The sequence below is a fragment of the Rhinopithecus bieti genome, unplaced genomic scaffold, assembly GCF_001698545.2.
Source record: "Rhinopithecus bieti isolate Rb0 unplaced genomic scaffold, ASM169854v2 scaffold_2350, whole genome shotgun sequence".
Taxonomy (NCBI): domain Eukaryota; kingdom Metazoa; phylum Chordata; class Mammalia; order Primates; family Cercopithecidae; genus Rhinopithecus; species Rhinopithecus bieti.
This window is the reverse complement of record NW_016803902.1, coordinates 3,423,679-3,448,923: the sequence shown is the minus strand read 5'-3', so window position 1 is coordinate 3,448,923 and position 25,245 is coordinate 3,423,679. Positions and strand designations below refer to the sequence as shown.

General features: G+C 39.1%; 1 protein-coding gene across 2 annotated transcripts in view; it reads right to left on the bottom strand.

Moving 5' to 3' along the window:
- The window catches only part of NELL1 (neural EGFL like 1), a 963,285-nt gene that overhangs the window by 29,759 nt on the left and 908,281 nt on the right, over window positions 1–25,245 (bottom strand). Inside the window, exon 16 of one of the 2 annotated variants that reach the window (XM_017858414.1) lies at window positions 16,629–16,769. The exons of the other annotated variant lie outside the window; for it this stretch is intronic. Coding sequence (XP_017713903.1) covers window positions 16,629–16,769 — 141 coding nt within the window. The remainder of the gene's footprint in view (window positions 1–16,628; window positions 16,770–25,245) is intronic. 2 annotated transcript variants of the gene reach the window in all.

The window sequence follows — 25,245 nt, the reverse complement described above, 5'->3', positions numbered from 1 at the left end:
GATGACAAAATCTCTAAGCATTTGCTTATCTGTAAAGGATTTTATTTCTCCTTCACTTATGAAACTTAGTTTGGCTGGATATGAAATTCTGGGTTTAAAATTCTTTTCTTTAAGAATGTTGAATATTGGCCCCCACTCTCTTCTGGCTTGTAGAGTTTCTGCCAAAAGATCTGCTGTTAGTCTGATGGGCTTCCCTTTGTGTGTAACCCAACTTTTCTCTGTGGCTGCCCTTAACATTTTTTTCTTCATTTCAACTATGGTGAATCTGACAATTATGTGTCTTGGAGTTGCTCTTCTCGAGGAGTATCTTTGTGGTGTTCTCTGTATTTCCTGAATTTGAATGTTGGCCTGCCTTACTAGGTTGGGGAAGTTCTCCTGGATAATATCCTGCAGTGTTTTCCAACTTGATTCCATTCTCCCCATCACTTTCAGGCACACCAGTCAGACATAGATTTGGTCTTTTCACATAATCCCATATTTCTTGGAGGCTTTGTTTATTTCTTTTTACTCTTTTTTCTCTACATTTCTCTTCTCGCTTCATTTCATTCATTTGATCTTTAATTGCTGATACTCTTTCTTCCAGCTGATCGAGTTGGTTACTGAAGCTTGTGCATTTGTCACGTAGTTTTCGTCTTATGGTTTTCATCTCTATCAGTTCTTTTAAGGTCTTCTGTGCATTGATTATTCTAGTTATCCATTCATCCATTCTTTTTTCAAGGTTTTTACTTTCTTTGCGCTGGTTATGTAGTTCCTCCTTTAGCTCTGAGAAGTTTGATCGACTGAAGCCTTCTTCTCTCAACTCGTCAAAGTCATTCTCCATCCAGCTTTGTTCCATTGCTGGCGATGAGCTGCATTCCGAGATGTGCTCTGATTTTTTGAATTTCCAGCTTTTCTGCACTGCTTTTTCCCCATCTTTGTGGTTTTATCTGCCTTTGGTCTTTGATGATGGCGACGTACTGATGGGGTTTTGGTGTGGGTGTCCTTTCTGTTTGTCAGTTTTCCTTCTAACAGTCAGGACCCTCAGCTGTCAGTCTGTTGGAATTTGCTTGAGGTCCACTCCAGACCTTGTTTGCCTGGGTATCAGCAGGGGAGGCTGCAGAAGACAGAATATTGCTGAACAGCGAGTGTTGCTGTCTGATTCTTGCTCTGGAAGCTTCATCTCAGGGGTATACCCCTCCGTGTGACGTGTGAGGTGTCAGTCTGCACCTAGCGGGGGATGTCTCCCCGTTAGGCTACTCAGGGGTCAGGGACCCACTTGAGCAGCCAGTCTGTCCGTTCTGAGATCTCAGCCTCTGTGCTGGGAGATCCACTGCTCTCTTCAAAGCTGTCAGACAGGGGCAATTACCTCTGCCGAGGTTTCAGCTGCTTTCTGTTTAGCTATGCCCTGTCCCCAGAGGAGGAGTCTACAGAGGCAGGCCGGCCTCCTGGAGCTGTGGTGGGCTCCACCCAATTTGAGCTTCCCAGTGGCTTTGTTTTACCTACTTAAGCCTCAGCAATGGTGGGCGCCCCTCCCCTAGCCTCGCTGCCACCTTGCAGTTAGATCTCAGACTGCTGTGCTAGCAATGAGGGAGGCTCCGTGGGCGTAGGACCCTCTGGGCCAGGTTTGGGATATAATCTCCTGGTGTGCCGTTTGCTAAGACCTTTGGTAAAGTGCAATATTAGGGTGGGAGTTACCCGATTTTCCAGGTGTTGTGTGTCTCAATTTCCTTTGGCTAGGAAAAGGAATTCCCTTCCCCAGTGAGGGGATGCCTCGCCCTGCTTCAGCTCTTGCTGGTCAGGCAGCACCTGCAGACCAGCGCCAACTGTCTGACATGCCCCAGTGAGATGAACCTCGTACCTCAGTTGAAAATGCAGAAATCACCCGTCTTCTGTGTCACTCACGCTGGGAGCTGGAGGCTGGAGCTGTTCCTATTCGGCCCTCTTGGGCGTGCCCCTCTTTTCAAACATTTCTACCAAAGTTATCTCCATGGCAAAAAGAGTGAACACTCACTTGGAATCTTGGATATTCATAAACCCTGTTATGTATTAGTATAAAATATATTTGAAGTTTTATATTTCTATTTTAAAAATTATTTTTGTCTTCTAGTTAATAATATCAGGATTATTTATATATAAATCATATTTTCCTGAAACCATAGAGTACAGTAAAATTCCTCTCCTACTTTTGTGTTATCTTGTATGCAGCAGCATGCTTTTAGCAATGCTAGGACCCCAGTGTAAGAGGTATAGAAAGAGTAACAAGGGTCAAGTAACTTGCTCAGGGCTGGCCACACAACTAGAAAGTTTTTGTGAGGACATAAATGCAGGCATGCTAACTAAAAGTCATGCTTGTCCCACCTCATCACACAATGGTTGACTCCCAGTTCTGTAGAATACAAACACAGTAACCTTATGCAAAGACTAGATGGTAAATATCTTATATGGGTTGGCTCTATGTCCCTACCCAAATCTCGTCTTGTAGCTCCCATAATTCCCATGTGTTGTGGGAGGGACCCAGTGGGAGATAATTGAATCACGGGGGTGGTTTCCCCCATACTGTTCTCATGGTAGCGAATAGGTCTCACAAGAACTGATGGTTTTATAAGGGGTTTCCACTTTAACTTCTCTCTCTCACCTATTGAGAAGTAAGATGTGCCTTTTGCCTTCCACCATGATTTTGAGGCCTCCCCAGCCAGGTGGAACTGTGAGTTCTCCATTAAACCTCTGCCTTTTAGTATTGTCCCAGTCTCGGATACCCGAGACTTTGTCTTTATCAGCAGTGTGAAAATGAACTAATACAATCTCCAACATGACAACCTACACATTGATTCTCTAAATATTAATGATACTTAATATTTATAAAAGGCAATGATAAAATGATTAAAACAAGGCCTCTATTTAAAAAGCATTACAATTTATTGGAGTAGATAGAATCCTCACCATTTACTCCATAATGCCACTTATTGACTCCTCTGTATTTCTACCACCTGGACCATTAATTACAATGGCATCATTGCTCTGCCATGGTCTCTTCCTCAAAGAGAAGCTAAGTGAATAGTCTAATAATGCTACTCTCATTATCTTGAGGATTTTTTTAGCAGGAAAATGATCCAGTTTCAATTACTCCATGACTGTATATTTAGGAATTGACAGAAAGTTGTATTTGAGTCTATCTCTGACTTGCATGTGTCCCCAAACAGTTTTAGGAAGTCATTTTCACAATTTCTCAGCTGAGAAATTGTTACTCACTATGGGGCAATGAGAAAGTTCAGATGTCACTGTTCTTCTGTTTGTGTATCCATAAAGCAGGAACAAGTACCAAACTTGAAGGTTCAATATGAGAATTTTAGGACAAATTTAACATATAGTAGTTGCTCGATAATGATTATATTCAATACCTGGCTAATTCTGAGGGCTTCACTTTTCAGAAGAAAGTCAGTTGAAGCAAAAGGAACAGCAGAAACAGATGCAGAAAACCACATTGATACACTTATGACAGAGTATCTGAAATTTTATGGGAAGTACTATTACATTTGTGTAACTATACAGCATATTAAAAATCGCGACTTTTTTTTTTTTTACAAATGATCACATTTTCATAACAATATTATATAACACTGATTTATGAAATAAAATTCAAAAGTTGCAACTCCTCAGCTTAGAAAACACTACCCTTCACAATCTGGTCTCCGCCTCTATTGCAAGGCTGTGGTCTAATTATTCCTCACCTATGTCAAACTTATATAGGGTTTGTGGATGAAGCAGGTGCTTCTTACACACTGGAAATCTCACCATCCTTGGAATACAATTAGATTTCTTTCATGATCGCATCTATAATCAGGCTGCTATCACTTCCTGGAATATATCCCTTAATGAGTATTTCACCTGGAAAAAATTCTTCTCATTCAATAGACCTGGCGCAAATATATTTTCTATGAAAGATTACCATATACATTGCCATCCCCAAATATCCCCACTCCATGAGAAGTTAGTCACTTTTGTCTTAGAGTCTTTTTTTTTCTAACTGATTTATAATCTAGCTGGTCCACAATACAGCCTCCCCAAATCCCTGTCCACTTCCACTGTCCCCACTCCAGACTGGAAAGACTGTGTCATATTCCTTTCTGTATGCCTAAGACTTAGTACAGGGACTGACACTGACCAGACCCTCTCAATAAATGCTCCTTTAACAAATGACTAGTGATTTTATGCTGACACTGCTTTAATTGGTCTGAGTACTGCAGTTTAATATTCCCTGCTCATAAATGCACAGGTAAACATTTCTCAGCAGCTTGAGTAATCTCAGAGTAAGAACAAAAAAACTATTCAATATTCATTTCAAAGAAATTGTAGATAATTGTATTAGTCCATTTTCATGCCACTAATAAAGAAATACCTGAAACTGGGTAATTTACAAAGAAAAGAGGTTTAATTGACTCACAGTTCCACATGGCTGGGGAGGCTTCACAATCATGGTGAAGGCAAAGGAAGAGCAAAGGCACCTCTTACATAGCGGCAGGCAAGAGAGTGTGTGCAGGGGAACTGCCCTTTATAAAACCATCAGATCTTGTGAGACTTATTCTATATCATGAGAGTAGCATGGGAAAACCCTCCTCCATGATTCAATTACCTCTCACTGGTTCCCTCCCATGACACAGGGGGATTATGGGAGCTACAATTCACGATGAGATTTGGGTGGGGACATGGCCATACCATATCAGTAATGAACTCTGAATTGCTGCTTAGACATGATCTTTGGCTCTAACACATTCAAGCCAGGAGTTTCTGTAATGAAACAATTGCTCACCCTGAGCCTCAAAAAGGCAGGAAGCTGAAACTACAAGCAATTCAGTATCAAGGAGTGCTCAGAAACTGAGAAAGGAAAGCAATGAATCTCCCCTGAGACTGAATTATAAATCTCCCAGAAGAAAATACTTATAAGTTAAATCAGAGTTAGAATGGTAACTGGAAACATTGAGGCTGGATCCTGGTATTTCAACAGTGGTTCGCACATTGTCAGTGGCCAAGATCCCCGGAAAAACTATGGTTCCATTTCCTCCAGAATATGTAGGCACACATGTATACACAAGCTTGCACACGGTTTCAGAGTGTTCTGAGGGCTTTCAATGAAAACCCCAAGGCAGTATTTTCAAAATTCAATGAACTTCAGAATCAAGCAATGAGAGCTCTCATTAAAACATAGATCACTAGGCCCTTCCCCACAAAGCTCCTGATTCAGAAGGTCTAGAGTGTGATGTAGAATTTGCATTTCTAACAAGTTCCCAGGCAACTCCCATGATGCTGGTCTGAGTATCACACTTCTAAAATTACTGCCTGAAGCTACAAGGGGCACTGAGTTCACAGGAAGTAATATGATCTGAGGAAACCCTGTTTTTTAGGAATGCCCCCTCTCATTCTGTTTTCACTCAGTTGAGACTACCAGCTATTCAGAAGAAAGATAAAAGACATTTAAAACTTACGGAGAACAATTTGCATATTAACTTCAAGGTCCTGTTCAGAAAACTAAAAAGCTCCTCCCTGGCTTGTTTTCCAAAACATGTCAACTTCACAGTGAGGAAAGGACCCTAAAACCATAACCACACTACAAAGCACCTTTTATGGGAACATAGTCATCTTTTCCTTGTGTATTACCCAACTCTTTACTCTTCAAGTTCCATCTCTCCAATAAAGCCTCAAAGTCCCCAGCCCATGTCTTCCTTTTCTCAGAACTCCCACCAGGCCAATTCACAGAATACAAAATTGTCCTCCAGCACTTGTGAAATCTTGCTTCACAATCCTTTTTTATCCCCAAAGGCTTCTGGGACTGTGAGGTCCTGTTGTCTGAGACATCATATAACCAACTCTTTAGTTTATCAGAGTGGAAAGGAGAGCAACCTCCTAAATGTCATTTTTAAAAGTAGAGATTAGCTTGACAGTGTGGAAAGAAGATAAAATATCTATGTAAAAGAGAAATATGTTGGTCAAAAACATTATGACTGGGAACATTTAACTTAGGGACCAACGAGCTGTACCTCAATAAACCACTAGAACGTCACTCAATAATCAACAGCTGTTTTGCGTGATTCACATTTTTAATGACAACATTTTTAAAAGGTAATAGACAAAAAGACATATATTGGAAGGATATCCTTACACCAAAGTTAAGATAGTAGAAACATTCTGATAGTCATAGAGCAAGTAGTGTATGCAATCATTGTTTGCCACAGAACTGAAAAAAGAAAAAAAAAAACACCTTATCTGAAACAGCTCATTATTCAATGATACTGAGTAAATACGGTTTTCTACAAATTCCTAGAATAGGCCATATTCATTCTCAAGTTTTCAATTAGTGTATTTTATGATAATAGAAACTAAATCCACAAGATGCCCAGGAGAGAAAAGGTTTCTATGACCAAATCGATTTAGAGCATTCACAATAGAAAATAAAGGCTCCTCATCCATTAAATGGAAATCATAAATATTTCTACCTGGTGGAGTTGTTTTGAGGATAAAGTGAGTAAAGAAATGTCAAGCTCTTAGAAGAGTACCTAGAACATGAGGTAATGAATTAATCTTAGATATTAATATTTACTTTTATTATTATACCTATAAAATACCTAAACGCCTCCATCCTTCAAGTCCAATCAGCCCCAAGCATTCTGGTATGACTGTTCTTTGATAATCTCTAATCACTTCCTTCCCTAATTACCTATATATTTTACAGCATTGACCCCATATTTTAAAGTATAACCTATATCAGAAGGCTATTGGTTGTTTTATGTATGCTGATTATTTTTGTCTTCAACATGGAATTTTAAAGTCCCTTTGGTATAAATTCTCTGCATCCTACATACCATCTAGCTTAGTGCTAAGACCACTGTAGGGTATTTTTAAGGATATAATACTTACAATAACATTCCAATACTTGTGAAAGTTTTTTAAAGTAGTTTTCTAATTTTTCTCCCTATCATTATTGCCCATGTGATCTTCACCTGAACTAGAATTGCAGTTCCCCTGGCTCCCTATATGCCTGCATTGCTTCATGTCATGGTCCAAATTTGCAGTTTTTTTTTTCTTTATGAATAGTCATAGCTGCCATTAGGAAGATATTCAAAACATGCGGCTGAAAAGATAATAAACAGGTTGGGAATAGCTTACAGGATAGACCCTACTGTTAGTCTGAGATTCTGTTAGACTAACTCCCAGAAATGTTTAGAAACTCCTAGAAGGTACACATAGCAAACAACTTATAGGCTTGCTTTGTCAGCCTAGCTAGGCTGTGGGTAATGAATGAACCTTGGGCTCATGCCTGAGTCTAGTGTAATGCACTCTATTCTGATGTTACTTTGTGAAGTGATTATCATCGAAACTGAGGAGGTGCACTCGTCTTCCCAGAGAAGTCTCTAAAATATGTCCAATTTAGCCCACATGCTAAATAGCTCCAGGCTTATCTATGTATGGCAAGACTTGAAAAGGAGCAGGCAAGCTTCCAGAGGGTCTGATGGGACTCATTTCTCACCTGATTTATCATCTGCAACTGTGTGTCCAGTGTAAGGTGCTTTCTGGGGGACCCGGAAGACCATTTCTATTAGATGTTGCAAAATGTTCTTAACCTCTCTATTCTGCACCCTGATAATACTGATCCTTTTCCATATCCATTCCATACTGAGGTGGTGTCTGGGTCTTGGTCTCTCTGTCCTTCTGAAACTCTTAGTGACATGTGGCAATTTTGTGTCATGCAACTGAGGCCCTCTGATTCCCAAAATCTTGCTTGCATTTACTTCACATTGAGTCCATACAGTTCCATGGCTACGTGGCATCTGCCTTAAGCAAGGCTCTTCAATAATAGGGAATTTAGTTCTTTGATAAAACTGTGTGTGAAGCTCTTTGGAAACAACAATTTTGAGGTAATGAGACCACACTATATATTATCAAAGAAAGGTGGCATGCTATTTAACCAAAAAATACCTTATGTGTGGGGTGGGTCTTATTGTTTAGCATAGAGAGAAAATCCATGAGTGTCCTGGGATTAGTGTCTATGACTTGTCTCTTAAACTTTCTTGGTTTGAAATACCCTGGTCCACTAAGGTGCTTTTCCACCCTGACATGTCTCTTCTCTAGAATAGAAAAAACAGCACAGACTTTACTTCTTGACGATTATGTATGCAACTTCCTTTTAAATTAGAATAATTTTATGCTCATGTTTCCCATTTTGCTCTGACTGCCAGGATATTTATGAATATCTTTGATAACTATCATTGGTTAATATATTTTCCTTAGTTTTCAAATATTTATATTTTAAATAACTCTTGAACATGTGATCCTTGAATATACTATTCTAATTGCTTTTAAGAGGCAGTGCCTAATAAATAAATAAGTAAATTTTAAAATTGGTTTAAAATCTGCCTATCATTTTCTCATTCTCTTTATCCCCACCCTTTCTTTCCTTTTTCTTCTCTGGATTTACATCACCAGAAATGCAAAGAAGGTAATGACATCAGTGGATATCCCAGTAGTATTATTTATCAAGGCTGAGGTGCTTTCAGATTAACTGTCAAAAACATGTCGCTTAGTCATCCTGCCCATGGCTCAGAAGGATGGCCCCAGAACACATCCCGTGAGTCCAGTGAATAAAATAAGTTCCTAGTGCTCATGGAGATAATATTGTAACTGTCCATCTGGGTCTCACCTGTTTTCTCTCATGCTTCCTTTGCCTTGTATTTTCGATCTCCAACTGCTCTGGCTAACATCTCCCCTAGCTATGAGTCCATCACTGGTCTCCTCCCTTCCAGAAAGCAGTACAGTGTGAACATATTAAGAACAGAAGCTTTGGGATCAAACACACCTGGATTATGGCTTCTGTGTGCCATTTATCAGCTGTGGAATTTGGGACAAGTTCTCTTTATCCTTGAGCTCACATTTTCTTCACCTTTACAATGGGGATAGTAAGAGGGCTTTCCTCCCATGGTCATTGTGAAATTAAATTAGAAAATACATGAAATTACCTGGTTCTGTGTCTAGCACATCACGTAGTTGTTCAGTTAATGAAAATAACTAACAAACATCTATTGAATGCTTAAAACCTAAGTGCTGAATGCTGCTTTCCCTTGTTAGTTCACTTAATTGTCATGATTACTCCACAGCAACCTATGAGGTTGATGCTTTTGTAAATTGCTGAGAGCAATGTCTGGCACAAAGTAAGCTCTCAATAAATGTTATGTCTTATTAGTATTACTGTTATTGTTTTCATGTGACAGGTGAGGGAACTAAGGTGGAGGGATGTTAAGTGTTGACTATTATATAATATTTGTCAGGAAATTTGCATATAAAACACATATTAGAAAAGTTCCATTGTAAGTTTTATTTTAATCAATGCACACTGAGAAAACTAAGGCTTTGAAAGGTTAATTATCTTTCCAAATGCTGCTTGGCTAGAAAGAGGCCAATTTGGGACTGAATCCAGGCTTTATGTCCTTAAAACCTGCCTCTCATTACATCACAGTATTGCCTGCTAAGGCTTCATAACTCCCCTCGCCTTCAGTGAGGTTTGTCACTGAGAGCACTTTTACAGATAGAGCACCTCCAGGTTCTACCCCTTTTTATCTCCACTTCTATGAAACACAGGCACTGAGCAGAAGCAGTCAAAGCAAAATCTTTCTTAGGCCATTTCAATTATTCCTGACACATCCACCAGATAAAATGGAAATTTCTTTCCCAAGGGATTTTGGTGGAACATTTTCTGGTTGTTTCATACTGCTTTGCATGTTGACCATGGTTTCAGCAGTACTCTGAGAAGTAAATCCTCACTGTGCCATTTACAGTGGCCTGAGAGCAGGCTCCAGAGTCTGGGAGACTTTCACCCAACTAAGTTTTATAAAGGAGATAATAGTGGAATGCCAACAGGTGTTCCGTCCCATAAGAATAACTGTATGTCATCTTTGAGTGTGTTTCCAGCAACAATATGGGCTTTATTGTGAATGAATCATTTTATTTCATAACTAAATAAAAAGCACAAAAAATGCAATTTAATTCAATGTTAATTGATAGAAATATATCAAAAAAGACCTCAATTGTACTGTAGGTGATAAAGATGTAATTAAGAACATTAATCTGCTAAATTCTATAAAAGAATGGCAAATAAACAGCTATGAAGAAAAATAAGAGGGGAGAAATTTGTATTGTTATTACTAGAATAACTGAATGGCAGTAGTTCTCTACACTGGCCAAATAGTCTTTCTAATAATCACTTGTAGTCTTTTTTTAAATGACTTCATGAAATAAGCCAGTGATATGGTTTGGATTTGTGTCTCCACCCAAAGCTCATGTCAAATTGCAATCTCCAGTGTTGGAGGAAAGGCCTGGTGGGATGTGATTCAATCATGGGAGTGGACATTCCCCTTGCTGTTCTCATGATAGTGAATACTCTCTCATGAGATCTGGTTGTTGAAAAGTACACAGCACCTCCCACCTTGATTCTGTTCCTCCAGCTCCAGCCATGTAGGACAAGCCTGGTTCCCCTTTACCTTCCATTATGATTGTAAGCTTCCTGAGACCTCCTGAGCCATGCTTCCTGTACAAGCCTATAGAAACATGAGCCAGTTAAACCTCTTTACTTTATAAATTACCCAGTCTCAGGTAGTTCTTTATAGCAGTGTTAGAACAGACTAATACAGCCAGGCACCGAAAGGTAAATATTTCATGTTCTCACTCATGTGTAGGAGCTAAAAAAATTGATCTGATGGAGGTAGGGAGAATGATCAATACGAGAGACTGGGAAGGGTGTGCAGGTTGGGGAATGGGTGTTAAAGAGAGGTTGGTCAATGGGCACAAACATAGAGTTAGATAGAAGAATTAAGTTACAATGTTTGATAGCAGAGTAGGGTGACTATAGTTAACAACAACGTACTATATATTTCAAAATAGCTGGAAGAGAGGACTCGCATTGTTCCCAACACACAGAAATGATAAATACTCAAGGTGATAGACACCTCAAATGCCCTGACTTGATCATTACACATTCTATGGTTGTAGCAAAATATCACACGTACCCCATAAATATGCAAAAATATTATGAATTTTAAAAAATAAATTTAAACAAATTTTAGAAAATGATGTCAATCTAGGTCCCACACCAAACCAACTGAATATGAATCTCCAGGATGTGTGATGCCCCATCACAGGTATTTTTAAAAAGCTACTGATATGGACAGGAGATGGAAATACTGGGTAGAAAAGGGCAGCTCCCTGGCAAAGGCCCCAACCTCAAATCTGGAAACCCATGGCCCTAAAAATCTGGAAACCCATGGCCCTAAATGAGAACAGGTATTCCTGTTTTCACACCCAAAAGTTGCCTTTTGGCCCACCACACCCTATGGGTATCCTGTACCTGGTATCCTGTACACCCTATGCAGTATCTATGGGTATCCTGTACCCATAGAAACCCCAAAACCCAGGCTCCACAAGCAGATGAACAGACGAACAGAAGAGCAGCAGGGAATGAGAGAAGAGAAGGAGCATCTGAATGTTGAAAGGAGTTTGGCTGGGGACACTCAGAGAGGAGTGTCTGGCTGCTGGACGGTCAAACTCCAGGGGAAGATCGTCTTCCCAGTCCATCCCCTTTCCAGCTCCCCATCCATCCCACTGAGAGTCACCTCCACCACTCAATAAGACCCCACATTCACCATCCTTCAAGTCTGTGTGTGATCTGATTTTTCCTGGACACCAGACAAGAGCTGGAGATACAGAAAGCTGTTGCACTGGCCCTCTATCCTTGTGAAAAGGCAGAGGGTCCACTGAGCCATTTAACACTTAAGCTGCCTGTCGACTGCAAAGCTATCTGAACATACTGTAACACACACCCAGTTGGGCTTCAGGAGTTTCAGGCACCCACTCCTAGATGCTGTAGTGGGGCCAGAGCCCAGAAGTGCTTGCCCCAGCTCCTGCACCTGCCCATCTGTGTACTCCCCGCTCCTGTAAGGGGTTTGGGAGCATATGGCAGATGATCAGACAAGCCACATCTTTGTCACAAGTCCTGCAAAGAGGGACAGGGAACTCTCCCGTTTCACTACTCCAATGAATCTATGACACAGTTTTGAGAATCCCTGCTTTACAGAGTAAGACTTCATCAGGATTTTAACTAATGGAAATGGGGCTATGAGGATAGTCAGGCAAAAGCATACAAGCAAAGGAGTAGAGGAAAGAGAATGCAGGATTTGGGAAGAGCAGAATAAGAATTTGAGTAGGCTCGAATATTCATGCAAAGTATATTAGCGAACAGAGGAAAATAAAGTTTCATTTGTGGGAGCAATATTTTGGAAACTGATTGACATTCCGAGGAGTCTGAATCTTATTTTTAAAATATGCAAAGTACTGCTGTTTATGCATGCCATTGTTAATTATATATTACTTCTCATTTCTAAATGACACAGATAACTATGCCTAGATAAAAGAGCAATTGCTCACAACTTCTATATTAAAACTGAGAATCACTGACTCCTACCACTACATCAAAGCACAGAGTGCATTGTACCCTACAGTACCAACAAACCACTGTCATCATCTTCTTCCGCAAATATTAATTTACAAATTTTTGTGTACTATTTTCTCCTGGCATTATAAAGATATATAAGCTAAAGAGAGACAGACAAAGAAAGACAGAAGAGACTAACTCTGACAAGCTCTTCAAGAATAGTGATTCTGTCTACCTCTGTAATACTAGGACGGGTCATTTCAATCATATGTTACATTTTAAGAGAAAAAGGCAAATCTTAAACATTTTTTTCTCATAAAATAAATCTTGCAAGCATGCTGTTCTTTATGATATCAATATTATTCAAGGCTTACAGTAATGGATAAAATCAGTAGTGAAGGTGCTATTATCCTCATCTGACAAAAAGTGACAGAGTGACATGAGACTATTCTTCTAAAAGCCTCAACTGATACATTTTAGATAACATATGCCATTGTCTGAAGAAAAAAATGTAGCTGAGTACACGTTGCAAACCACTTTTAAAAAAATTGTAAGAGTTATTTTAGATGCTGATATTTCTTTTAAATGTAAGCATTAGTGGTTGATGATATTATTTAGGGTTTATTCAGATGTGCTCATTTTCAGTGCCATTAAGCTATGTTATTATGATCCAGAATATGTCAGGTTATTAATCCCTCAAGAACAGACATCTTAACTTGTTCATAACCATATTCCCAGAAGACCTAAGGCAGTGCTGGTATGATGGCTTTTCTCAATAAACATTTTTTTTAAATAAAAGACTCATATGGTTTTGTGATATTTAACATCTTATGTCATGCACCACAATCTACACAACACAGCTAGTTATATCAAACAAAATAGAAAATAAATCTGACTTAATACAGTTTTGAATGTCCATGCCTTCAATCATTTGACACATATGCACTGAATGCCTTCTCTTTGACTATATTATCTTAGGGGCTGGGAGTAGAGTAGTAAAAGGCAAACAAGGTCTCTGCCCTCAAACAACTTGTACACTTGTGGCAAGAGAATATTACGCACATGTGCATGTGAATAAAAATGCTAAAAAACATATAAAAGAGAGTATTATAACAAAGTGTAGGGAAGGATTATTTCAGAGAAAAGTCACGGAGGGTCTCCATGAAGAAGTAACATTTGTCTGAGACCTAAATAACATGGCAGCCATACAACAAGAGAGGTGTTGAGAGCTCCAGACAGAGAGAGCAGTAAAGGCAAGGCCATGAAACTGGAATGAGCTTTTTGTCACGTTCAAGGCATGAAAAGGTCAAAAAGACTTATATATACAAGAAATGAGTCCAAGAAGCAGGCAGGAACAATATCGTCTAAAACCATGAAGGTCATATAAAGTTAGAAATTTATTTTACATTCATTGGGAAGGCATTAGAAGGCCATAATAAGAAAGTATCACTATCTGACTTACATTTTTGTTTGTCCAAGAAATATTCTGAACCAACAGAGTATTTCCAACTACCGCAGAAATACTAAGTGAGGGTCAGATTTCTGTCCTTATGAAGGATCATTTACAAATATTTTCCCAAAAACGTGGAAATGAAATTCAGAGTATTACTCAAATTAAAAATGCCACTAATCCAAACAACTCCAACTCCAAAGAGTCCAGTTCACTGAGGTTTTCCTTTGCAAAACAGGGATCAGTTTGTAGATTAAGAAAGAGGCTCCTTGAGAGTGCAGGAATTTCACCTCCTCCTTCAGGCACGCCACGCAGCATGTTAGAGAGAAATGAGAACCAGGACCGGTGCCAGGGACATTTATGAGGGTGATAGGGCTGTACAGGTAAGATTGGAACAAGAAGCATAAACTGAAACTGTTCCTAGATTCTCCCTTGACCTAAGTCTGATCCTCAACTTGTAACCAAACCAGTTATGTGGCTGGGAACGAGATGTCACCTTTCTGAAACTGAGTTTCTTTATTGATCGTATGATATGATTGCATTTTCACATTTATTAAACAACCATCACCAAAGGGTCTCACTGAAGAAACAGAAGAAAAAAGCCCATTCGCTGCTCATAGTCTAGTCAGAGAGCAAATATATTGTATAAGTGAAGCTACTGAAACATTCACTCAGGAAAAAGGTCTAGAGTTAGCAGAAGAGAGGAGTGACAAGTCTTTGGAAGGCATCAAAGAATACTTCATGGGGACTTGGTGAAACATGAGTTAAATTTAGGAAAATGAAATTCATATGTGAATCATCATGTTTCATCCCAGCCAGAGGGACAGCGTACATAAAAGCAGAGAAGTGTGCGGTCCCATGGCAGGTCCAAACAGTTACAAAATTGGTTAACTACACTGAATACACATAGACACAAAGATAAGACACCTGAGGACTGCCTAAGGAGGGAAGAAAGGGGAAGGGTATGGTTTGGAAGGCTACCTATTGTGTACTATGCTCACTACCTTGGTGACAGGATTATCTGTACACCAAGCCTCAGCAATGTGCAGTTTACCCATGGAAAAAACCTGCACATGAATCCCTTGAACTTAAAACTAGAAAAAATAAATAAATAAATAAAATTGGTTTAACTAGCTGGTCTCTAAGGTCCTTTGTGCACTAAAAAATCTAAGAGTCTCCTCTTTTAATGATGTCAAATATGATCTGTAAAATAAAATTTTCTTTTAGTCACCATGCTTAATGTCATATGTTAATATTCTATCTTCATTCCTCAACAATAGCCATTTGAGCTATTCCTATTCATATAACATTGATTTACAATGAGCTGCATATGTACAGAAGTACCTGGCAATATGTAAAGGAAAAGGAATATGAACAGAGTATGGGGTAGAATGCTGAATATGCTGTGACATTTAAAATAACAGCTAACATTTCTTGAACATTTAACAGATATTAATTCAATTAATTATCACAACACTCAATAAGATATAAACATTATTTCTATTTTACAGACGAAATAGCTGAAGTACAGACTAGATAAAAATTTGCCCATGGTAAACAGAAGCAGCAGAGCTGGAATTTGACTGCCAACATCTGGCCCAACAGTCTATGCTTTTAGTAACTACACTACATGCCTCTCAACACTAATGTCAAGACTTTGGGGAATAATTCATGCCACGTGGCCATTGTTCTGTAATTCATCTTTGCTTTACATCAACATCAGTGGAGAAGTTGAAAAAACACTGACTATATCTCAGCAGCAGCCTTTAGGAAAAAAAAATACACACACACACACACACACACACACATACACATACCCAAGCAGAGAAAACAAATTTTCCGAATCAAATTCCCACTTTCTAATTCAGCAAGCTGAACTTTGGGAACCCAAGGTCAGAATGCTTGCCCCCTAGATTGGTCCAAATCAGCATTAAGAATTCAACAGAGGTGACACAACATGAAAGAATTGGATTGGCTAAGGTTCCCATGGAAACAGTTATGTTTTTGATCAGTTGTTTGGCTTTCATGAAAGTTGTAAGGTCTTGAAGGTGAATAACCCCATCTGCTAATTTCCCGTGTTCAGTGTTTAACAGAACCACAAGGAGAGACCCAACAAAGGAGACTTTTCAAGAGATGATGGTGCTGGCAATAACAACAAAAATGTTAATGCAACTATATCATATATGTGCATCAATTCAAATCTTGCAGTTTTTAAATAGGTGGTATTCTTGTTTAATCCTAATAATATGTATATTGTTACCCTATTTTTACCATATACACGGATGAAGGATGAGAGACTATAGTGACATTCGCAGTATAAGAGATGAGATTCAAACTAAACTTTCTTATTCTAAATCCAGTATTCAGTATTATTTAATATTTCCTCATCTCTACAGTTGCCTCTCAAACTGTCAAAAATTTCAGTAAGTCATCACGGTTTTCCTTAGAAATAATTAAGAAGACTAAGGTTTTCCTTAGAAAGAACACAGCCATCACACAGAGTCCCAGGTTTTGTTCCTCTATCACAGTTTCTATATAAAAATTCTAGCACACCACATTGCATGATCCCTGGCCTAATCCCTAAATTGTAGAGGGAGAAAACTTGAAAACTGATGCATTTAACCAATGAATGGTCATATTTTAACACTGGGAGCTGAACAGAGTACCAAAGCAAGCTGCACCTCTTGCAAAGGTCCGAGTGGCTGGAGGGCACGCCTGAAAGCTGCTTACCAATACAGGACTCCCCGGACAGTGAATAGGTCCCATCGTCATGGAAACCGCTTCTGCACTCACAGTGGTACCACCCTGGCAGGTTAACGCAGCGGGAATGGTTGTGGCACTCAATGATTCCCTCTGAACATTCATCAATATCTGCCTCAGAGAAAAACACAAGCCCACCAAGATATTAATTTCTTTTGACACTAACCTTTCAGGAAATGCCTAAAACATGCTCATGTTAACATATCAATTAAAACTGTTTAGTCACCTACAACGAAAGTCACCTGGAAGAACCAAATCCCATGTTTTCCAGAATTCAAATGAATTGAAAGCTTCATTATTGGATGTTTTCTCTCGTATTGAACAATGAATGAGAGCTTATGGTCACAAAAAAATCCTAATTCAAAGGCCGTGTTGTCTTTGAATAAGAACTAAGTTGAGGGTGTTTGGCACAGTTTTAGTATTGGGTATATAAGACTTTTTTGGATTAAACATTTCTAAATTGGCAACTCCAGATTTTATTGTGTGTCCTTTGAAAATGTTTATGAACAAATAAGTTCAGGAAGCTCTAGATTAAATATTATTAAACTGAGTTTTTAAATGACAGCCCCAGAGACTTGTCATAATTACATGTCCTGCAAAGCTTTTAGATAAGATTGATAATATGCACGGTTTCCCAAATTTATTTAGCTAATAACTACCTTTTCTGGACATATCTTCAATATCTTGCAAAACTAGTGTTGTGGGGAACACAGTTTGGGAACTATTGTTTCTTATTTCTTTTAAAACTATGATGGAGGCCGGCGCGGGTGGCTCAAGCCTGGTAATCCCAGCACGGTGGGAATGCCGGACGGACGGGGTGGAATCCACGAGTCAGGAGTTGCGAGACCATCCTGGCCAACATGGTGAAAAGCCCCAGATCTCTGCGTAAGGAAAATACAAAAAGGAACTAAGGCCGGCGAGGTGGCGGTGGACCCGTGAAGCTCCCAGCTACGCAGGAGGCGTGGAGGCAGGAGATGGCATAAACTCGGAGCGAGGCTTGAGTGAGCTGAGATACCAGCACGCGACTCCAGCCTGAGACGACAGAGCGAGACTCCGATCTTCCAAAAAAAAAAAAAAAAAAAAAAACTATGGAGTGGATTATTGGATTATGCTAGTCCATCAGAGATTCTCATTCTTCATTCTTGAGGAAAGGAAGTCTCCTAGGCTTTTTTTGTTTATTTGTTTGTTTTTCTCTAGACTCTGGCTTTTTAGAATCACCAAATACCTGGTTCATGTATAGATTTTCTAGCACAAAGCCTTGGCTCTGCACTGAAGGAGGTTGACACCATTGCGGAAAAGACAGTTGTCAATTGTTCAACCAGGTTCAGTTCATTCTTACAGAATTTCTCCAAGTAATTATTTCTTAGAATGTAGCTACTGCTGCCTGGGAATCTTCTTTGACTTCTCTTGGCAATATCTGACATATGGGACTCATATGAACATAAATTTAATTATTAAACATTGGAATCTAACCCATAATGAATAAAATGTACTTTGCAATTTCTTTTAATAGGACCCTGTTAGAGGCATCAGTTCAGGGGCATTCAGCTTCCACTGGTTCTATTATCTTGACAAGTCCTGTGTTGTGCACCAGGCTGTTAATTTAGTTTGAAACTGGATACTCTGATCTCAAGGCATTCTGGCCAAGTAAAGAGAGAAAAGGTGTAGTTTCTCATACTGTGCAACGCCAACTCAAATACCGCCTTCTTCCTCTGTAGCACATATTGTTCAGCCCATAAAATCTTTTCGCATACATCATCCCCTAGACTTCTAAATGCCCTCCGTCCCCAGGGCCTAATCTTTGTATAGGATCTTCAGATATTGCAGTCAGACGATGTGTGTGTTTGTTATAAATTCCCAGAAAATAAATTTCCAGTCACCATGTAGATTGCCATACCTCAAATTTTTAAGGTCCAAGTTCTCTGGGACATATGTTGGATCACTAAAAACTTTAAAACTTCAAGTAGAGAAATGACTAAGCTCTGTGGCTCTTGGACGGAAAGTGCTTATTCTAAATGACAGAATCAGCCCACTGCTTTTTGAATACCAGGGAACAAGAGAGAAACATATAAACAGAAGGCTGATTATAGAGAGGACTTCTCTATGTTAGGCTGAAGGATAACTCTCTGTAACAATGCAGCAACCAATTCTACCTCTGATATTTATTTCCAAAGATCTCAGAAAAACCAGTCATGATTAACACAGATCCTGTTGCCAATAGGCTGTGGACAATACTTTAGGTTATAGCCATGGTTAGCGTTTTGGGAAATCAGGAGATATACAAATAGAAGCATCTCAACCAAAGCAATCATATGTCCTGGTTTGCCTGGAAAAGTCCTAGTTTACACCTACTTCCCTTTCACCACCTGAGTTGGAGGATAAATTATCTGATCAAATAAAGTAACTCCTTCAGCCCTAAATTCAATAGAAAATCTCTAGGAAGAACAGAAGTGGTGAATGATGTGCAAATATTTTTTCAATTCACGGATATTTCTATTCCCAAAATGAAATGATAAGGAGTTTCCATGATTCAGCAGGGCAGAAGTTATCTGCATAGCACAGGAGTCTTTCAAAAGCAGTGAAGACAATCAGACAGTTACATATCTACAACTTCCCCAGAAACACTAGGGAATCCCTGGCTTTCATGAGAAATAAGAAAAGTAGTGGAGAAGCTCATTTTGCCTGAGAACTGTACTTTTCACAGACGATTCCAGAAACTCACTGGAAATAACCAGGTCACATCACATGCTGGTACCTAGGCTGCAAGTTTCTGTTCTCTGTGCAAGGTCTATAGTTAAAGCCAGAAAATTCATTTTCTATGCAACCATATTGTACTTGAGAGGGGCTCACGTTTTCACTGTGTTCCTAAAACTGGCTTTCTTCTGTGTAGGTAGTCACAGTAGTATATAAAGCAACTATCACAGACCCAAATACAGAAAACACTTGGAGGCTTTTCAGCAACACTTTAGGGAGTTTACAAATTATAAATGATAGTTTCTTCCCAAGCTAGGTTGTGGCTGCCTTTGTCCTCAGAGACAAAGATTTGTTTCTCCCAGTCAGCACTCCCTACAGGCAAACAAACAAGACAGAAGCTCTGGGAATGGGGTCTCTCTGAGTTCACTGTGGAATCAACTCTCATTCAAGGAATCCTGATAAATTACAGTGAGCCTGGCTGCACTCACAATGTGTCAACTATCCCAAAGGAAACAAACAAACAAAAAGTCACCTTTCCTCCTACAGAAAGTCCTAAAATCTTATTTAAATCTCAGTTTAATCCAGTACAGAGCTGAAAATGTGAACAAGGAAACGAGAAGCTGGGGGATTGTTGAGTGAGACCCATAGTATTCATTTCCGTATCCTCAGAGCCAAATGTTGGCAACACAATAACTCACATATTGCCTGGGTCACACCACTTACAGATGGTGAAATGTAGTTCAAAACTAGATAGAACCAGTATTTGTCACAACTATCATATCTTGTTGACAAATCAAGAGAGGATTATTTACACAAAGATAATATATTTATTCAATTCTGTAAATATCTGTTGAGTTAAAAATATGTGCAAGGATGATTTTTATGTTGTGTTCAATGCGAAAATGGATGGAACATGACTCAGAAAATCCAGGAGCTCAGAATCAAAGGGAAGAACTATATACATATATGTGTGTGGTGTGTTTGTGTTTTGTATTTCATACTAATAGTTAAAGCTTCAACCACCCATCAATATCACCAGCTCCCTCCCCTAGTGACTCGGTATCTGTACACACATCTATTTTAGTACTTATCTTGCCCTATCACAATTATTTTCTTTTTGTGTCTGTCACTGAAATGCAAATTTTCCAAGAAAATGGACAACACTTTATGCAGGTTTACCTTGCTAGTGATACCTAGAAGTCAGAGTAACAAGCAATTTGAAAATGTCCAATACAAGTCTATGGGAATGAATGTATGAGAAAATAAATGACTGGTAGGTTGAATGAAAGGAAAAATTAATGCAGGCTGTAATGGAGATTCGAAATACCCCAAGATTTCTTGGCGTTTGCAAATCACAAAACACAATGTCAATTCATAAAACTAAACAAAAAATAAATTTTATATTTATATGTTGTTTTCCTCTAAAAGACATCATGTATTCTATTTAATACTTTGCTTCTACCTCTAATCTTTAGATACTTTAAGTGGGCAAAATAGGTAACAAAAATGTTATAATTGCAATGGTGTGATAAGGAGAAATTTTAATCATGATTATAATAATTATAACAATTGTTATAATTGTTGCAATGAAAAGCTCTACCTGTACCATGAATTTTCCATTTACAATAAGAAACAGAAGAATACCCAAAGTTTGTTTTCATAAAATGTATCATAAGCAATACATTTAATCCTATTTGGGGCATATGGTGAACTTTCTATAGAAAGCGATTTGCAAACAAATCCTGAAATTCCTGTAAAATCCATCTCTTGAGCTGGATGGATCTCTTCCTCCATCTAATCTCTTTCCTATTAGATTTGCAATTTCAAAATTTATAAAACCAATAAAGTTTTCTCAAAGCTTATTTTCAAAGAGGTACTTTCGTATTTCATACTAATAGTTAAAGCTTGCAGTGAAGTAGTGGCTCAGGTTGTGGATGGTTTACACCTTTTCTAAGAGTTTTTAGAGTGATACTGAGTCATGAGAAAAACCTCTGATATTTTCAACTCATTCAACAAAAGTTTATTGAGCACCCCCCATGTGCTAGTACATTTGCCCCATGTACTAAGCACTGTATCATATCCTCTGATACAGAGACAGAGGTAAGGTCTCTGCCCTCCAGATACATAGAGTCTAAGGGGCAAATAGAATGTAAAAGAAAAATAAACTGTTGTTATAAATATAGACTTTAGAGACAAACATGACTTCAAATTCCTGCTCAGTAATGCACTACTAATTATTTAGATTTCGCAAGTCTTTGTTTTCTCATCTGTAGGTTGAGAATTATAAAATCAAACATCATGTGACTGTGAAAAAAAGACTCAAGCACAGTCTGGATATTATCTTTGGACTAAATATTACTGTTATAAAACAGAAGACAGAATAAGTGGATTCTGAAAATAAAAAAAATATATATATAATAACGTAAACTTGCAATCAGGAAACTGGTTCAGACTAAGAGATTTTTTTCTGGATCTCTAAAAATATTCATTTGGATTTTGAGACAAGTGTAACTTTGTTAAGCATTCAGGAATAGAATCTATAAATCTATAATACCTGCCTCATAAAGACTTGGATTCTCTTGGTCACCAAAAAACTTCACATAAGTTTAAAGAAGAAGAATTAGTAACAAATTGTCACAAGTACAGCAAACACAAACCTGCTTATTTTCTACTATTTGCTGAATGCCAGTATTGTACTGAACATAACATGCAAAGAGCCTGTGGTAGAAACAGGCTAGTTCTTCTATCTCTTGTTTTTTTTGGGTTCTTAGGGATGTGCCTGGAGCATGCTTCCTTTGGAGATACGTAAGGCCAAGTGACTGAACTCTAGTGACAGAGTTAGAAGTGACATAATTTCAAGATGGTTCATAAAAATGCCTAATATGATCCTCCAGGAAAACCTTGGAAATCACGTATTGAAAATAGTAGAACATTTTTCTGCCTGGCTTCCTGCAAGGCTCTGTAGACCAGGGCCCTTCCACAGACCTGAAACTGTCATGGGCTATTTAGATGAGTAAGAAATAGATTTATATTTTATTGAGCCATTACTGTTTGGAGTCGCTTTTTATTGCTAGCCAGCATTTTCTAATTATTATGGGAGACCCTTTTCCATATTCAGGGAAATACTGTGCTCAGGTTAGAACTCATACTGATGCAATATCTAAAATAAAACAGAAACAAGCAAACAAGGAAAAAAAAAACAAAAACCCAGCACTAATCACAGATTATGTAGGCAGCTAAAGGAGTGGAAGAAGTTTTTTGCTGAAAGTCAAGAGTCAAGATAACACATAAAACAAGACAAAGCTTTGTAGTTAGATATATTTGAGTTTGAATTCTGGTTCTGTTACTTATCTGACTTTGAGCAAGTTATTTATCTTTTCTGAGCTTCACTTTCTTTGGCTTTTAAATGATAACATCACTATCTTAGTCCATTTTGTGTTGTTAGAATACCTGAGATTGAGTAATTCACAAAGAAAAGAGGTTTATTTTGCTCTTGTTCTAGTGACTGAAAAGTTCAAGATTATGTAGCTGCATTTGGTGGGGGTCTCAGGCTGCTTCAAGTCATGGTAGAAAAAAAGGGGGAGGCAGTGGGTATGTGCAAAGAGATCACATGGCAAGAGAGGAAACGAGAGAGAAACTGACAAACCAGACTCCATGGGAGCCAATCGATTCCTGCGAGAGAGAACTCATTCACCCTCATTTGAGGACTTTACTCTGCACATGAGGGCTATGCCTCCATGACCCAAACACCTCCTACTCGGCCCCACCTCCTAACACTCCATATTGGATGTCAAAATCAACATGAATTTTGGTGGGAACAAACCACATCTAAACCACAGCAATTACTTATCTCATAATGCTGTTGTTTTAAAGATTGAATGAGATCAATCTAAAAACTACAAATCCAGGCAGACATTCATTAGGCAAGTGATACTTACTGCTCTGTAACTTAAAATCCCCACATTCCAAGAGAGTCCAAGTCTCCAGGGTTCAATTCCTTACAGGTAAAATGAAAGGATTGTGCATTTATGGCCTCTATTAGTGTGACGGTTAATATTAAGTATCAATTTGATTGGATTGAAGGAAGCAAAGTATTGTTCCTGGGTGTGTCTGTGAGGTTGTTGCCAAAGATTAACATTTGAGTCAATAGACTGGGAGAGGCAGACCCAATCTCAATTTGGGTGGGCACCATCTAATCAGCCGCCAGAGCAGCTAGGATAAAAGCAAGCAGAGGAACCTAGAAGGACTGGCCTGAGTTTTCTGGCCTCCATCTTTCTCCTGTGCTGGATGCTTCCTGCCCTTGAATATCAGACTCCAAGTTCTTCAGGTTTTAGACTCTTGGACTTATACCAGCGATTTGCCAGGGATGCTCAGGGTTTTAGCCATAGACTGAAGGCTGCACTGTCAACTTCCCTACTTTTGAGGTTTTGTGACTTGGACTGACTTCCTGGCTCCTCAGCTTGCAGATGGCCTATTGTGGGACTTCAGCTTGTGATCATGTGAGTCAATTCTCCTAATATACTCCCATTCATATATTCATCTATCCTATTCTGTCCCTTTAGAGAACCCTGACTAATACAGATTTTGGTACAGAGAATGGGGTGCTACTGTAAAGATGCCCAGAAATGTGGAAATGATTTTGGAACTGGGTAACAGGCAGATGTTGCAACAGTTTGGAGGGCTCAAAAGAAGATAGGAAAATGTGGGAAAGTTTGGAACTTTCTAGAGAGTTGGAGTGCTCAGAAGACAGGAAGATACAGTAAAGTTTGAAACTTCCTAGAGACTAATTAAAGGGCTTTGACCAAAATGCTGATAGTGATATGGACAATAAAGTCCAGGCTGAGGTGGTCTCAGATGCAGATTAAGAACTTTTGGGAACTGGATTAAAGGTCACTCTTGCTATACAAAGAGACTGGCAGCATTTTTGCCCCTTCCCTAGAGATCTGTGGAACTTTGAACTTGAGAAAGATGATTTAGGGTATCTGGTGGAAGAAGTTTCAAAGCAGCAAAGTGTTCAAGAGGAAGCAGAGCATAAAAGTTTGAAAAATTTGCAGCCTGATGGTGAAGTAGAAAAGAAGACCCAATTTTCTGGGAAGAAATTCAAGCAGGCAGAAGAAATTTGCATAAGTAATGAGGAGTCAAACGCTAATCACCAAGAGAATGAGGAAAATGTTTCTGGGGCATGTCAGAGAACTTCTGAGCAGCTCCTCTCATCACAGGTCTGGAGGCCTAGGAGGGAAAAGTGGTTTTTTGGGGGTGAGTCCAGGGCCTCTCTGCTGTGTGCAGCTTTGGCACTTGGTGCCCTGCATCCCAGCTGCTCTATCCCAGGCTAAAAGGGGCCAAGGTTATTTCGGGCCATGGTTTCAGAGGGCACAAGCTGTAAGCCTTAACAGTCTTAACTTGGTGATGAGCCTGTGGGTGCCCAGAAGTCAAGAATTTAGGTTTGGGACCGCATGTTCTCACTCATAGGTGGGAACTGAACAATGAGATCACTTGGACTCGGGAAGGGGAACATCACACACTGGGGCCTATCATGGGGAGGGGGGAGGAGGGAGGGATTGCACTGGGGAGTTATACATGATATAAATGATGAATTGATGGGTGCTGACGAGTTGATGGGTGCAGCACACCAACATGGCATAAGTATACATATGTAACAAACCTGCACGTTATGCACATGTACCCTAGAACTTAAATTAAAAAAAAAAAAAAAAAAAAAGAATTTAGGTTTGGGAACCACCATCTAGATTGCAGAGGATGTATGGAAATGCCTGGATGTCCAAGCAGAAATTTGCTACAGGGGCAGAGCCTTCATGGAGAACCTCTGCTATTGCAGTACAGAAGGGAAATGTGGGATTGGAGCCCCTACACAGAGTGCCCACTGAGGCACTGC